At 44.5% G+C, this 12,380-nt stretch overlaps 1 protein-coding gene across 12 annotated transcripts in view; it reads right to left on the bottom strand.

Moving 5' to 3' along the window:
* CUL1 (cullin 1) overlaps positions 1-12,380 on the bottom strand; it is a 104,235-nt gene that overhangs the window by 11,859 nt on the left and 79,996 nt on the right. For all 12 annotated transcript variants that reach the window (XM_005551084.4, XM_015448218.3, XM_005551082.4 and 9 more), the window contains 7 exons: positions 6,547-6,654; positions 6,360-6,466; positions 3,787-3,835; positions 3,274-3,405; positions 2,042-2,159; positions 886-962; positions 271-402 (listed from right to left, as the gene is read on the bottom strand). In XM_005551084.4, the coding sequence (XP_005551141.1) occupies positions 271-402; positions 886-962; positions 2,042-2,159; positions 3,274-3,405; positions 3,787-3,835; positions 6,360-6,466; positions 6,547-6,654 (723 nt within the window). The remainder of the gene's footprint in view (positions 1-270; positions 403-885; positions 963-2,041; positions 2,160-3,273; positions 3,406-3,786; positions 3,836-6,359; positions 6,467-6,546; positions 6,655-12,380) is intronic.

The following is a 12,380-nucleotide window of genomic DNA, read 5'->3' as shown; positions in this document are numbered from 1 at the left end:
ACTTTCACATCAATTCCCAAGTATAAGCACTAACATCCCATGAATGGAGGAGAAAACTGAGGCTCACAATCATTAAATAACTTGTTCCCCAGCCAGAAAGAATTGGAATTTGGCTCCTCTGATTCTTACAACTCCATGCTTTAAACTTGCCACTATTTCACCAGAAGCTGAATTCTAGATTCTGCTGCTGAGTCAACTGCTAATGATTTCTATAATTTACCTTATGCTCATTTAGAACAGAAACATTTTAAGACACAAACGTGATCTTACCTGCAAAGTATATCTGTTTTTGAAGCAGTTAGTTACCAATTCTCCTTTAGACAACTGATATAACCACGTCAATTTTCGGCCACTGTGGCGGCTGGCGTAGAAAGCTGTGAATCGCTGATAACTACGTTCCAACTAGATAAAAGGACAGCATTATATGGAATACAGATCTCACCACGTCCTACAGGCAGTGTTTCTAAGCAAAGCACACTGTTCCAAGCCTACAGTACAAAGTCAGTGCTTATATAAAAGTAAAATACGAACGCCAGGTGTCTGCCTCTCTTGTAAAGCGCTTTAAGCACTGGAAGGTACGATCTTAAAAAAGGTTCATACTTCAAGACCAGCAGGTTCGTCAAGGTGTTCATTACACAACTAATTAGGCTCTAATTACAATAAAGAAACATGTGTGTGTGTAGAGTTGGGCCAGCCAGCCCACCTTTAGACATCCAGACCTGCCCCACCGCACAGGGCTCTTCCCTGAGTGCTGCCTCACGGTTCACTGTGACGCAGCCAGCCGGCAGGAAGGCCGTCTGCAGGCCTATCCCCTTCCACAGCGAAGGCTGCCCCGCCCCACCCTCCGCCTAGCACTAAGGGGACGGCAGATAAACCCATCCTTACCTCTGACGGCAAGGCGAACGTACAAGACTGCTGGAAGGGCCAGGACCCGGAGCTCAGCACTTGAATGCTGAAGTCCACTGTGGGGCGGAAGAGAGGGGAGAGTGAACATTCTGGAATACATTAATTCGTTTATAAATTGAAAAATTCAATCATTTCAGATGAATGTAGGTTGCTCTTTATTAAAAAGCACATTAAATAAAAATCCTGCTTGAATATAAAATTAAGAATTGAACATTTTATTCAATTAAAATTAGCAAAAAGCGCAAGAGCCAGATATTCTTTTCTTCCAAAGAGTGACAGTCTTCATTTCGCTTCCACCTCGGAATTCTGCTGTCACATGCCTGCCCTGCTTCCCTTGCTTTCCTTTTCAGTCCTGAATCACTGAGTCCACTCAAGCCACGCCTGGGCTCGCCAGGCCCGGCATCATCACAGCCCCAGACTCATGGAAACTTACAAGCAGGAGAAAACTGCTAACTTCACTACAGTGTGTGTTTCAGTTATTACTGTGAAAAGACACACATGGTCTATAAATTATAACACTAATTTCATCTTCACAGATAGTTACAAAGCCCACTGGCAAAACTGTCCAGGTTTACAATGGAATCGTTATCCTGATTTGGGAAAAATAAAACTCTCCATTTTTCCTTTAAAAAGACAAAGATGATCAAAAGATGACGTAAGCATAAATCTGCCATTCTACTACTATGCGAGGCCTTAACATACCAGCCCAGCTGCCTCTCCTGGAGAACCGAATCACCTGTATCTGCCTGTACTGATCCCTAATCCCAGTCTGAAGCCACAGGTCTTTAGCTTGACTGTTACCTATGCAGGCCAAGGGAACATGAAAATAAACGCTAGAATGGATTCAAGCTAAGGTTTACTACAAGACAAAACCACGCCTGTGAGTCCCTCCCCAGATCCCAATAGGTGGTGACCTCGCCCCAGTACAGCTGACACCACTTCAGGGGCTGTCATCTCCTAATGTCACACGGGAGTTGGGGGAGGAGGGTTGGGCATTTGGGAAGAATCTCCTGATTCTTAGTTCTTGAATTTCTGACCAAAGTCCCTCCCATCTTCACCTAATACTTTGTCATTTCTTCATTTGCTACAAAGAACTCTGCCTGTAAACACAACAGACAGACACACGGATACTCACAGTCTAGGGGTTCAGAATTTGTCAAGTGCTTTTTGAACTGCTCATTCAGATCTTTGCTCACGCCAATGTCTTGAAACATGCGCTGAAGTTTAGAGGTGTACTCGAACCCGCAAGCTTGCTGAGAAGAACGCAGACGACTGTCTTATTAATTTGTACAAAAATATAAATGTATACAAGGGACTCTTAGAGAAATCAGAGTATACAATATATAATTATATGGAACTACTAGCAAAGCTAGTACCATTTTGCTCTATTTTACAGTACAAATATGCATGGATTAATACACTGTCGAAAACCCCACAACTCTCTGTTGCCCAGTGAAGTCTTTGCACACACAATTCACGCACAATTTATGAGCATCTAAGAGCAAGGCGTCCTGGCACTATGGTAGAATACAGTGATGAAATAATTTGTCTCTATCTCTTACCAGAAACTGAACTGTGTGCCCCCAAAATCCCTGTGTTGAAGCCCAAACCTCCAATGTGATGCTATGTGGAGGGATGAGGTCTTGAACGTGGGGCCTCACAACGGGACTGGTGTGCTTGTAAGAGACGCAGAGGAGCTCTGCACTCTCTCTGCCACGTGAGGCACTGCAAGAAGGTGGCTGCCTACACAGCCGGAAGAGGGCCCGCACCAGGAACCGAATCAGCAGGCACCCTGATCTCGGACTTGCAGCCTCCCGAATTGTGAGAAACAATTTCTGTTGTTTAAACCACCTGGTCTATGGTATTCTCTCACGGCAGCCCACGCTGACAAAGATACCCACATAATTTCGGGTCACAGTAAAATATGCTCCAAGTCAGATAAGAGCAGTCGACAGCGCTGACAAACAGGTGCGCAAAGGAGGTGGCGGAAGAAGAGCTGCCGACAGCAAAGCAACCAAGCCCAGAGCAAACAAAACCTCCACACAGCTCCAGGCCAGCACAATGTGAATGCGCTCCAAGGCCAAAGGTGTGAGAGGCAGGAGAGGCCCCACAGATGGTGAGCTGAGCCCAGCCAGGCCTGGGTAGGATGGAAGCCCCACGGGGGGCGTTGGGGGGAAGGGGTCAGGAAGGCACTGGGGCCCAACGAGAGTAGAGCGATAGTTGTGGGAGGCTTTCAGAAGAGCAGCGGCAGAGCTTCTTGTACAAACCACTGCACAAACTCCTCTGCCTGCCTCATAACATGGAGAGACTAAGAGCTGTTTTAATAATGACTCGGAAGCTGGGATTTTTCAGGAAGATGAAACTCACCTTTAACTTGGAGATCATGCTGGCTTCGGCATCGTCACTCGCGCTATTCTGGTGGACGAGCCTCTTGGCGAGCATCTTCGCATAGAACTTCTGAAATACGTCTTTGTCTTCTATGTACTTGAAGACAACCATCTGGCAAAGCCACCGAGACAACACACTTAACAAGCACACACACAAGCTGACAGTGCAGAGCCGACTGTCACCGGCCACAAGCCAGGAGCCAAGATGTGCCCTTGGCTTCGGGCAGGTCTGTACACCAGCGTTTATGATGGCAAAAACTCCACCCCAGAGTCTTGAAAGTTTTGTGAATCCCTTAATTCAGTGAGTTGGACTATTACTGAGAAAAATCTGAATGCTAAAAGTAGTAACTCAATTTAGGAAGTAAAACCATAGATTCAAAATAAAATCAATGATTATTACTTTTTACATTTCACAGGCCCTCTATAAATAACATGACAAACAGCTTGTGAAATACACAGCTACTGGAAATGGGTATGATCATGAAGCACTTACCACTTGATTGAGTGTGTCTTCTAGTTCCGCCTCCTCTGGGTTCTTGGAACTGAAAATTTAAAAAAGATACCATGTTTTAAAACATCAGTACATTTAAACAAGCACCACTCAGCCAGAAAGCAGGTTCAAGCATTCAAAAGATCAGTTCTCATCAGATGAGTGCAGAGGAAGACGGAAGGTTGACTTTCCTTACAAATTGGCAATCTCATACCATAACCTCATCATTGAAGAACAGATTATGAAATAGTCATTTAGAATATCCAAGGTGAAAACCAACAGGAGATATTTGTAAAACGTTTCCAAAAACATTCTGAAGAAGTTTGCCTTTAAGATAATCCACTTAAACTTCAGTAAAGGAAATTCACTTTACCAATTGCTTTCTAGTCCGCTGTAATTTAACTTTGGAGAAATAAAAAGGCACATAGATTCCCTTTCATGGCCCAGTCATTAAAGATAATGAAGGGGTTTAAATTCCTACTAAACTGCTGCCCTCTGTAGTTATATGTACAAGAGATGATTGTCCTTTAACAACTGATTCACTCTATGAACAAACAATAATTCAAAAGTGACTTAAAGGTAGATGAAGTTTTGTACAGGTCTTTTCTACAAGACCGCTTTATAAACGACACCCCTGATTCATAGAAAACGAATCAGCCACCACAGAAACTCTGAAGACGTGTCTCCAACTGGAGAAGAGGTGTCTCCAACTGGAGAACAGTTGGTTCAGAAAACCCAGCCCTGTTCTCGGCACTCTTGGGTCAGGGGTGTTCCTCTTCCCTTGGAGCAGTTTAACTTAGTGCCTCCCTGACTCCACTCGCCCAACACACACTCGTTAAATAGATGCTGTGGAAATGTCTCTGCCATTCTGTCTGCATCAGTGGCCTTAACCAGTAATCAGTAGACTTGACGAGGGACATTTATGAAAAGACAAGGGATAAAAAGGACACTAAGGCCAGGCACGGTGGCTCACACCTGTAATCCCAGCACTTTGGGAGGCTGAGGTGGGTGGATCACTTGAGGTCAGGAGTTGGAGATGAGCCTGGCCAACATGGTGAAACCCTGTCTCTACTGAAAAAAAAAAAAAAAAAAAATTAGCTGGGTGTGGCGGCATGCCTGTAGTCCCAGCTACTCAGGAGGCTAAGGCATGAGACTTGTTTGAACTCAGGAGGCAGAGGTTGCAGTGAGCCGAGATCATGCCACGGCATTCCAGCCTGGGTGACAGAATAAGACTAAGTCTCAAAAAAACAAAAACAAACAAACAAACAAAAAAAATAAAACCAAAAAAACCCATGATACTAAGTGTTCTGTCAAACAAACTGAAGACCCAGTAGAGTATCTCCATAGTCATAATATGCAGCCCCCCAGAATGAAACCAAGTCATAAGAGGCCTTCCAATTTAAAGCCCCTTCTCATTTCTGGAGAGGATCCGACTTGTTAAATTACACACTAAACCAGGAATAAATATTCCTGTTTATTGCAATAAACAGGGAAAAAAAAAAAAATCAAACACTTAGAGTTTCTCACTGGCCTTGGGTAAACTGGGTTAAGAGAAAGCTATTGACTTTCATCAAATGTTCTCCCATCATTTACCAAAAAGGCCACATAGTTTTTACACAGTTCTCTGTTAATGCAGTACACTACATCAGACTTGGTACTGCTGGGTTATCCTGACGTTCCTAGAAAGCTATACTATGTTTTGAAGAATTATTATTTAGTTCACAGGTAAATCTGGCTTGTTAATATTTTACTTAAGATTTCTGCAACTCTATTCTCAAGTGACACTTGTTTGTAGTCTTTTCATTCTGGTATATGTGGATATTCTCGGTCTCTTTTGTATTGGGGTTATGCTAGCCTTCAAGAGCTGTTTCAAATATAATTTATTAATATCAAAACCAGTATAATTTGGGAGTGGGGAAAACTATTGCAACAGAAAGCCAGAAGGAGATTGGCTTCCTTCATTAAAATCTTTAAAACGTATTGTTGTGATATTTGGAGTAGAGCATCTCTAAACTGAAAGACACTTAAAGTAAAAGAGAAGCTGAGAGAAACCAGAACATACAAACAAAACAATCAGTGAGAACTTCAAAACACAACGCAGAGGAGAAAGCTATATATTATCTTGCTTCCAGATCTTAATACACATACACTGATTAGAAAACATATCAATTGAGAAATGAGATTCAAAAGTAAAGAATATGAAACAGCAACAGAAACTCATCTAACAAAAATTTAAAACTACACAGAACAACAAAGGTAATCTACAGCCATACCACCCTGAACTGAACGTGCCCGATCTCGTCTGATCTCAGAAGCGAACAGGGTGGGGCCGGGTTAGTACTTGGATGGAGAATAACCAAAGTCCCACAATACACTGAGACACCTTCTGTTTTCAAAACAGCCAGTGGGAGGGAAGGCGGATTTTCAACCGGAAAGACGATTACGTTCAAGCATTTTCTCATGAGGCACAAAATTTACAATTTAATGTATGTAAAATGTAATGTAAGTTTTAATTCCTCATATAAAAGCTGAGATTTTAAACAGGTAGACTAAGAAAACATAGGGTCATTTAATACCTTTTCTTCAACAAGGAGTCACAGTATCGAGCCAGCAACTCAGGGGATTTACTGGATGACTGGGCCATCTTGGTAACCGCATTGTTGTTTATGAAGCGACCACAAGCCTGTGTTACACAAAATACAGTTAGAGACAAACGCCCCATCCACATATACTACAGGCAAGTCACAACCGTCACACACCTACCTTATCGAGAGCAGCCACAAAGCCAGCGTCATTGTTGAATGCAGACATTACCAGGGCATTGTATTTTTTATGAACATCAAGCACTGTCTGTACATACATTTTGGGGTCCTTAAATGGGGGCAGAAATAGAAACAAAAGATGGTTATTGGGGATTAAATTGTGTATTAATGTATACAATGCATGTACTAGTATATAAAATATTCTAAAAGCTATAGATACCTTTTCAAAGTTAAGAAATAAGATCAAGAAATACTTTTGGTACCATCACTGAAACACATAGGACATTTTGTTTACATACATAAAAAACAATCTATTCTCCACACTCAAAACTAAATATTGATTTCGAACTTGCATTAAAAACAGTGAAAACTCAGAGATCACGAAAACAGCATTTTCCAAGCGACAGTTCTGCTTTGCCAATTTCTCCTTGTTAAACAGTCTGGACTGTTTCAGCTGGAGAAGGCGTTTAGCCGCTCAGGTCGGTCATCAGCCCGGCTGCGCAGGCAACCCGAGGGAAAGCGGGGCTCAGGGCGCGAGTCTGACTGGTCCCCCACCCACTGCAAACCAGAGGCGTGGATCTGCGTGGCGCTGCGAGGGGTCAGGGCCTCACCGCAGGACGGGAAGAGGGGCAGAGCACGGCGCAGGGCAGCAAAGGGGCCTCCCTGCAACAAGGAACAACGTGGAAATGCAACGCGAAGGCTGGCCGCAGAGGCTGCTGTGGCCAAAGGCAGGCAGCGACAATGGAAAGCAAAGGAGACTGAGCTAAGTGCTAACAAGAAAAAGAGCGCTGCTGCTGGGCATGCAGTGCACGCCACCACCACCCTTTACGGGGCCGCGACAGCCCACGCTGGGAAGCAGGTGCTGTTTTCATCCCCATTCTACAGATGAACTGTCTGTCACAGCTAAGCGCACTGCCAGGAACTGGTGGCAGAGACAGGCTTGGCTCCGGGCTGCGCGGGAGCCGGGCTGGAAAGGTTGGTGGGAGGGAGCTCCGGACCACCCCTAGCCAAGCACAGACCCAGGCGCTGGGGCACACCCGTGTTTCCACAACACCGATCCATTAATCTGCAGGGCTCAGGTGCCAGAAATCAGCATTCCCAATTCTACCTAGTCTGCATTTTTTACAATTTGATTGATTTACTTGTTTTTAAAAAATAACGTGTAAAAGTAAGGATGAATGATTTTTCTGCAACAGGGTTACACTAGGAGTGTCTGAAGTTTTCTGTTAAAAAAAGCTCTATACAATAAATGCAAGGTTTATTATTATTATGAATATATTGTGATAGGTTCAATAAGATATAAATATGGTCTCTACCTGACATAAACATTTGATAAGAGAAAACATTAAAAGGGAACTTAATGCAAAATAATTGCCAAATAAAAATCACTTAATATTCAAAGGCAGTATTGCAGATATTTACTATTTTAAAATTACCATCTTAAAAATGTTAAAACACACAGAGCGTTAACTGCACTTCCAGATAGCCTTGCTCTTTGTTTCATGGCTATCCCAGATGTAGGGAAGCTTCTTCCACTTTGCCTGGATGGTCTTAATCTTCAGAGTGAACCAAAAGCACCTCCAAGTTGGGCCATATCTTATTTCATATAAGCTTGCTTCTTTTAAACAATGAAAATATTTTCTGCTTGACCTAATTGTGGTTTTGCCACTGAAATAGATATTGTTTCTGCCAATTCAGATTTTAGATCACTTTCAGATTTCACATCAAATTATTCCAGAACATTCAGATACACTTCTCTCTGCCTTCCTTCTGTTACAGTATTTACAAAGTGCTCCAGCCTACAGCGAGGATTCAAACACTAGAAAGTGCTAGAAACGTTACTGGGTAGTTTTCGAACACGGTAACATGCAGGATCTCTTAACAAGTTAACGGCCCTACAAAGAACTGCGTGTCAAAACTGCCAATTTAAGGGCTCAATTTGCTTCCAAAACTTGCTATTTTTTTGGAAGGCCACTCGCAGGATTTATGTGTAGTACGTTATGTATATAAATATTAATACTTATTTTATTTGCAAGAATGACTTCACCCTTAGCAGCAGGGGGCTACAGACCCACCTTACAAGGCCTTGCCCACCTGGCAGCCTGACCACTCAGCCTGCACGGCTTCCCTGCCACACGCCTTCACCCTCTTTCCCGAAAACGCCAGCCTCGACTTACTCCACGCTCTTGCTTGCGATGTCATTGGTGGACTCCTCTGAACCAGTGACATCTCTCTGTTGACTATAATGTTTCCGAATTACAATACTTTTCCGAATTTTCTCAAAATTTTTTGGCCATTTTTTGTCAGATTTGGAATTTGGAAAAATACCAATTTCCCGAGGAATGCCAGGAACAACTTCTCCCATGGAAAGCCACATCTCCAGGAGTCAAGAAGTCTTCAGACTCCAATTCCAAAATGCTTTCAACTACAGCAGTCTGGCTGGTGAGATGGGAGGACTCGCATGGAACCTACTAAGGGAAGTGTGTCAAAACACTGGCCTTGGCTGGGCTCGGTAGCTCATACCTGTAATCCTAGCACTTTGGGAGGCCGAGGCGGGCAGATCATGAGGGTCAGGAGTTCTAGACCAGCCTGGCCAACATGGGGAAACCCCATCTCTACTAAAAATATAAAAAAATCAGCTGGGGGTGGTGGCAGGCACCTATAATCCCAGCTACTCGGGAGGCTGACGCAGGAGAATCGCTTGAACCCAGGAGACAGAGGTTGCAGTGAGCCAAGATCGCACCACTGCACTCCAGCCGGGGTGACAGTGCGAGACTCTGTTTCAAAAAAAAAAAAAAAAAATCTGGCCTTGAAAATGTGAATTTAGTATTTGAGGTTCAGAGAAAAGCCATTTAGGAACTGGTCAAGGAGCAGACAAAGAACACACTAGAATAATATAGGTGAGAGAATTTTAAGGAAATAGAGACAAGATGTTCAAAACGGGAGTAGATTTAACATTCGGGAATTAACGATGAAGAGAGGTTACAAAACTTTAAGGAGAGAGATCAGCTGGATCAAATGGATGTTTTTTTTCAAGAAAACAAAGAACGAATGTTTGAGGTTTACAAAAATAAGTAGTAATGGGTTTGATTCAGGACCCTCCATGTATTCACGGGAGCTTTTCACATGTAAGAAACAGGACATCTCCCAGGCTGTCCCTCAGGGCTCATTCAACTGCTACATGATTGTAGTTGTTACACTGAGGACAGACACATTCAGGTCTACACCAAACTTCCCCTACGTGAGCCCACGTGGCCTGCCCTGGGCCATCATGGGATTCCCAAAGCCTTATGTCATGAATGGCCTGATCCGCTCCCCAGTCCTGCGTTCTCTGGAGCTCTTCTTGGCAAGCGCCACCACTCACCCAGCAGCTCGTCAGGGCCCCAGGACTCAGTTCCTGCTTTCCCACTCATGACTCCTGTGAATCCACTCGATCCACATAACCTGTCCATTTCTTTTCAACGTTTTATTGTGGAAAAAATTCAAATATATTCACAATTAGAAAGAGCAGTAAAACTTACCCCATGTACTCATCATCCAGTTTTAACAACTGTCAAAACGCAAAACCTGTTGGTTACAAAGCCAGCATCTTTGCATCATTCTTCTCTCCATTCCCCCCACGACCAGCCCAGTCTCCAGTGGGCCACTATCACTACCTGAACCATGACAACAAACCTGACTAACCTAACTGGCATACTTGTGTGTTAGTCAAGGTTCCCTAGAGGGACAGAACTAATAGGAGATAAATATACGGGAGTTTATTAAGTATTAACTTACACAATCACAAGGTCCTACAATAGGCTATCTGCAAGCTTGAGGAGCAAGGACAGCCAGTCCGAGTCCCAAAACTGAAGAACCTGGAGTCTGATGTTCAAGGGCAGGAAGCATCCAGCATAGGAGAAAAATGTAGGCTAGGAGGCTAGGCCAGTGTCGCCTTTTCACGTTTTTCTGCCTGCCTTCTATTCGCTGGCAGCTAATTAGATTGTGCCCACCCAGACTGAGGGTGGGTCTGCCTTCCCCAGCCCACTGACTCAAATGTTAATGTCCTTTGGCAACACCCTCACAGACATGCCCAGGAACAACACTTTGCATCCTTCAATCCAATCAAGTTGACACTCAATATTAACCATCACAACTTGTAACAACTCTTCTTCTTTTCACCTACTTTCTACATGGCAGCAAGCACATATATCCCGTCGATTCCATGACTGTATCACTCTCCATTGGTTTCCTCGAGACCTTAGGATTAAGCCAATTATCATCAACACGGCTTTCAAGGTCTCTCCTGGTCTGGCCAGCCCATGCTGCCTTCATGCTTACCTTCTACCTCAGGTCATACCTGGTTTCTTCATTCTTAGAATGGGCTGTGTGTACGCCCACCGAGGGGCTTTGTTCTGTCTGGGATCCCCCTTTGCCCAGCTAGCTTTAACTCTTTTCTCCATCTCAAACACTTTTTTCAGGGACGCTTTCTCTGAATTTCCAAGATAGGCCGAGGCTGCCCTGCTGTTAGATTACCCAAACCCCATCCCAACACTAATCACACCTGCCAATTCCTTGCTAATGGCCTTTCTTGCTGGGCACATCTCAGTGCTGCCCACTGGGGCCACGTCTGCCTGCGACCACCGCCATACTTCTAAATACCTAGTGAAGTGGCATTCATCAAATCATCTCCTAAATGGCTGAACCAGCAACATAATAATAATAACTGAATTACAACCTTTTATTCCATACATTTCCACTAAAAGGATAATTCTAAACGCCAATTTCACGAAGAGAAAATACATGTTAAGAGTCTCACATAACTTTTTATCCTACTCTTTCTTAAAAAGGTAAACCAAATATGGCATACAGAGAGGTCGGAGGGCATCATCTCATGGAGAGTTGGTATATATTTACACACAATTTCTGGGGGTCAGTTGTGATCCCAAGTGATACTTTAACACTCGAACACTTCCTAATAACCCAGCACCATTCAAGAATATTGCTAAAGAGGAACACTGGGGTGCTACAGGCTCGAGGGGAGCCTCCTTCACCATTTCGCGTACATAAACTGGTGCTCTCCAGGCTGAGGGGACAGATCTGACAGTCTGTGGAAAGCTGCTCTTGCCTACACTACCTCTGAGGGTACATTCAGCCTCCACATCTTTCATCCAGCAAAGGGCTAAAGAGAGCAGATCAATTATAAGAGCTTTAGGAGAGTTCCCTGAGGACAGGCAGTCAACAACAACACTCAACCTCAGGACACCAGGACCGGGCTCGACACTGTCCACAGTCTTACCTCTAGATAATTTTTCCTTAAGAAGGGGAGAGAAATGAGGCCCCATTAAGTAACAAAAACGTATCGTGCAGTTGTTTGGGGGCAGTGTCGTTTTTCTCATTAGCATCAGCACTTGGTCTTCAAGTAATATTATCTCCATGCAAAACATAGAGAAGCAAAGGTTTCAGAAAAAAAACCACAGAGAGTTATGTGTGCAGATCATGTACTTAGACCATTATCTGGGAAGGTGCTCAGTGGTGTCCCCACCACCCGGCATGGTTCTGTGGTGTCCCCACCGCCCGGCATGGTTCTGTGGTGTCCCCACCGCCCGGCATGGTTCTGTGGTGTCCCCACCGCCCGGCACGGTTCTGTGGTGTCCCCACCGCCCGGCACGGTTCTGTGGTGTCCCCACCGCCCGGCACGGTTCTGTGGTGTCCCCACCGCCCGGCACGGTTCTGTGGTGTCCCCACCGCCCGGCACGGTTCTGTGGTGTCCCCACCGCCCGGCATGGTTCTGTGGTGTCCCCACCGCCCGGCATGGTTCTGTGTCCCCACCGCCCGGCATGGTTCTGTGGTGCC

Source organism: Macaca fascicularis, chromosome 3 (assembly GCF_037993035.2).
Source record: "Macaca fascicularis isolate 582-1 chromosome 3, T2T-MFA8v1.1".
Lineage (NCBI taxonomy): Eukaryota > Metazoa > Chordata > Mammalia > Primates > Cercopithecidae > Macaca > Macaca fascicularis.
The sequence above is the reverse complement of the archived record's forward strand: the minus strand, read 5'-3'. Positions and strand labels throughout refer to the sequence as shown.